Source organism: Sorghum bicolor, unplaced genomic scaffold, assembly GCF_000003195.3.
Source record: "Sorghum bicolor cultivar BTx623 unplaced genomic scaffold, Sorghum_bicolor_NCBIv3 super_16, whole genome shotgun sequence".
Taxonomy (NCBI): domain Eukaryota; kingdom Viridiplantae; phylum Streptophyta; class Magnoliopsida; order Poales; family Poaceae; genus Sorghum; species Sorghum bicolor.
In genome coordinates, this window is record NW_018396397.1 from 746,388 (window position 1) to 750,552 (window position 4,165).

At 52.9% G+C, this 4,165-nt stretch overlaps 1 protein-coding gene across 1 annotated transcript; it reads right to left on the bottom strand.

The window, feature by feature from the left end:
* Window positions 1-1,986: 1,986 nt before the first annotated feature.
* Window positions 1,987-2,685, bottom strand: LOC110431485. The gene has a single exon (XM_021450594.1). It carries the CDS (start codon window positions 2,683-2,685, stop codon window positions 1,987-1,989), a length of 699 nt encoding a protein of 232 aa, XP_021306269.1.
* Between the last annotated feature and the right edge of the window lie 1,480 nt (window positions 2,686-4,165).

Genomic DNA, 4,165 nt, shown 5'->3' on the forward strand with positions numbered 1-4,165 from the left:
GGCGAGGTGGCCCACTGGCATCGAAGCTCGGCAGAGAATGGGAAGCGGGCCGAAGGTAAGAACTAAGTCTTCTACCTTAGCTTTTTTAGCATTTGGATTCATTTTCCTAACTTTCGTCTTCTCGTTCTATTTTTTCAACAGAGCTAGAGAAGAAGGTGGCTGAGGCAGCCTCTACCGCCGATGCCTTGAAGAAGTCCCTTGATGCCGAGGTGGCTGACCGCTCGGCGCTGGAGGCCGTGGTCACCTTGGCGTGTGAGGGGCTCGGGGTGGCAGCGAGCGCACCGGGGTCGTCTTTGCGGAGCCGAGTTGAGGCTCTGTATTCTCGGGCCGGGGAGAGGCTGAGGGAGGCACTCAACGCTGGGGTGAAGAAAGCTCTGGCGGTGGTGAGCTCTCACTATGTCAGCATCGATTTGCCGGCGGTTTGTGAGGGCTATGTCCTCCTTGACGATGAGGTGGAGGCCCAGGAGGAACTGCAGAAGCTCGGTGACGCCGCGGACGCCCCGGGAGATGCTCTAGCCGCCTTCTTCGACGCCGAAGTGGAGCTTCCCCCCCTCGGCGTGCAGGGACCTGGGCAATCAGGGCAGTAAGGCCCTTGTAGTTAGTTATCTTTTGTTTAAGATCATCAGAGGCTGATGGGCCTTGTTTTCTATGGAACCTTGACGCATAAATATGAATGTTAATATGATTGTTCTTTTTAGGATTTCCCTTATGTTTTTTTTATTATCTTTTTCCCTGTGCTGACCTGACCTCGGCAGCGTGGGGTTGGGTGAGCTTCTTAGGGTCTGCATTAGTCAAAGTGTCTCGAGCCTAAGTCTTTTTCTCTTCCTTAGTAATTTAGAAGTCCGGATTCGTCTCCCGATCCTAGAGGGTGAGTAGAGGTCGTCCTAGCCCGTGGGCGCGGATCTGTGGCTTTTTAAATTCTTTTAGGAAACCAAAGAAAGTCCTTGGGTCGGGGCGCTTTTAACTTGTGCGAAAAAAGAAAGAAGATTCGGAGTTGCCACAGGGGGTTCCCCCCGTTTAGCCCCCGAGGGAGGCTCGGATTCTGCAGGGCAGAGCCGAGGCTTACTCTCCAAAAAGAAATAACCATGTGATTCGACTTTTCATTATTCTTTTGAGGTAATGAACAAACGGGTATCTTTACAAAATTCTAAGGGTAGAAGCGACGTAGCTGTTCTATGTTCCAGGCGTTTTTGAAGACCTCTCCTGCTTCATTGGCGAGCTTGTAAGTGCCAGGTCGGAGGACTTCGGCGATGACGAAGGGTCCTTCCCATGGAGGCATGAACTTGTGACGACCCTTGTTGCTTTGCCCGAGCCTCAGCACCAAGTCACCGACTTGAAAGGCTCGGCCTCGGACTCGTCGAGCGTGGTAACGTCGGAGGGCCTGCTGGTACTTGGCGGAATGTAGGAGAGCTACATCTCTAGCCTCATCCAGCTGGTCCAGCGCGTCTTCTTGGAATGTCTTGCAGCTGTTTTCGTCGTAGGCTTGTGCCCTTGGAGACCGCTCTAGGTTCGTGGGAAGGACGGCTTTCGACCCATAGACCATGAAGAACGGGGTGAAGTCTGTGGCTCAGCTTTGGGAAGTCCTTAGACTCCAGATCACGACCGATAACTCCTTGAGCCACCTTTTTTCGATCTTGTCCAACCGGTTGAAGATCTTGGGCTTCAGACCCTGGAGGATCATGCCATTGGCACGTTCTACCTGACCATTGGTCTTTGGGTGAGCCACTGCTGCCCAGTCCACACGTATGTGGTGCCTGTCGCAGAACTCCAGGAATTTTCATCCGGTGAACTGCGTGTCGTTGTCAGTGATTATGGAGTTGGGCACTCCAAATTGGTGGATGATATCTGTGAAAAACAGCACTGCTTGTTCGGCCTTGATCCTTGTGATGGGTCGGACCTCGATCCACTTGGAGAATTTGTCGATTGCGACAAACAAGTGGGTGAAGCCCCGGGCGCCTTTTGCAAAGGCCCGACGAGGTCAAGGCCCTAGACAGCAAAGGGCCAAGTGATGGGGATCGTTTGTAGAGCCTGAGTAGGGAGGTGAATCTGCCGAGCATAAAACTGGCATCCCTCACAGGTCCTTACGATCTGTGTGGCATCGGCCACAGTAGTAGGCCAGTAGAAACCTTGTTGGAAGGCGTTTCCTACTAGTGTCCGAGGCACAGCATGGTGGCCGCAAGCCCTCGAGTGTATGTCGTCAAGGAGCTTGACTCCTTCCTGGTGGGTGATGCAGCGCATAAGAATGCCCGAGGGGCAGCGCTTGTACATCTCTCCGTCGAGAAGTAAGAAAGTCTTGGCGCGATGAGCTACACGCCGTGCCTCAGCTTGGTCTATGGGCAAGGTGTCGTCGACAAGGCGCTGCAGCAGCGGGTAGCGCCAGTCCGGCAAGTTGTCGGGCGCGGGAGGCTCGGACTCAATGTCCATGGCCTCTAGCTCAAGAGCCGCGGTGGATTCGGGGTCAAGACCCGGGTTAACTGGGGGTGGATCCGATCCCCCGTCATCTTTGTAGTCGACGGAAGGTTTGTAGAGGTCGCTGACAAAGACATCCGGAGGGACCGTGACCCGCTCGAATGCCATTTTAGCGAGCGTGTCGGCGGCCTCATTGTATTTTCTTAACACGTGGTTAAGCTCGAGGCTGTTGAATTTGTCCTCCAGGCGTCGGACTGCATTGCAGTACGCGCCCATTTTGGGATCGTGGCAACTGGACTCTTTCATGACTTGGTCGATGATGAGCCTGGAGTCGCCTCAGACATTGAGTCGCTTGATCCCAAGCTCGATCGGGATGTGGAGACCATTGACAAGGGCCTCATACTCTGCCACATTGTTTGAGGCGGGGAAGTGGAGTCGGATTGCGTATCGCATCCTTACCCTGAGGGGCGAGATGAAGACGAGGCCTGCGCCGGCCCTAGTTTTCATCAAGGACCCGTTGAAGTACAAGGTCCAACACTCAGACTGGATCTGCGGTGGAGGGAGTTGGGTTCCTGTCCACTCAGCTACGAAATCCGCTAAAACTTGGGATTTTATAGCTTTTCGAGGCTCATAGGTGATCCCGTCACCCATGAGTTCTATAGCCCACTTAGCAATTCTGCCATTGGCCTCTCTGTTTTGGATCACCTCTCCTAGGGGGAAAGATGATACTACCGAGATCGGGTGAGACTCAAAGTAATGGCGGAGTTTGCGTCGGGCTAAGACTACCGTGTAGAGTAGTTTCTGGATTTGGGGGTATCGGGTCTTCGTATCGGATAGTACCTCGCTAACGAAGTACACCCGCCTTTGGACTGGTAGGGCGTGCCCTTCTTCCTTTCTTTCGACCACGATAGCTGCGCTGGCCACCAGATCGGTAGCTACGACGTAGAGGAGCAATGGTTCCCCCTCAGCGGGGGGCACCAAAATAGGGTTGGTGAGCAAGGTCTTGAGCTTGTCAAGGGCTTCCTAGGCCTCGGGGGTCCAGGAAAAATGCTCAGACTTTCTAAGTAACCTATACAGAGGTAGTCCTTTCTCCTCGAGATGGTATGTGGCGACTGAGGGATGCTAGACATCCCATGACCCTCTGCACTCCCTTTAGGTTACGGATTGGGCCCATATTTGTGATGGCCGAGACCTTTTCAGGGTTGGCTTCGATCCCTCGCTCAGACACTATGAACCCGAGGAGCATGCCTCGGGGGACCCCAAAAATGCATTTTTCGGGGTTCAGTCTGATCCCTTTAGCCCTGAGGCATCGGAATGTCTCATGTAGGTCGGCCACGAGGCCGCTTGCCTTCCTAGATTTGACTACAATGTCATCCACGTAAGCCTCTACCGTTCTGCCTATGAGGTCTCCAAAGACCTGGAGCATACATCGCTGATATGTAGCCCCCCGTTCTTAAGGCCGAAAGGCATGGTTACGAAGCAAAACATTCCGAAGGGGGTGATGAAAGAAGTCGCGAGCTGGTCGGACTCTTTCATCTTAATTTGGTGGTATCCGGAATAAGCATCAAGGAAAGACAAAGTTTCACACCCCGCAGTAGAGTCAACTATTTGGTTGATACGAGGTAATGGAAAAGGATTCTTAGGACATGCTTTATTTAAACTAGTATAATCTACACACATCCTCCACTTCCCATTTTTCTTTTTGACTAGTACAGGGTTAGCTAACCACTCGGGATGGAATACCTCCTTGATGAAT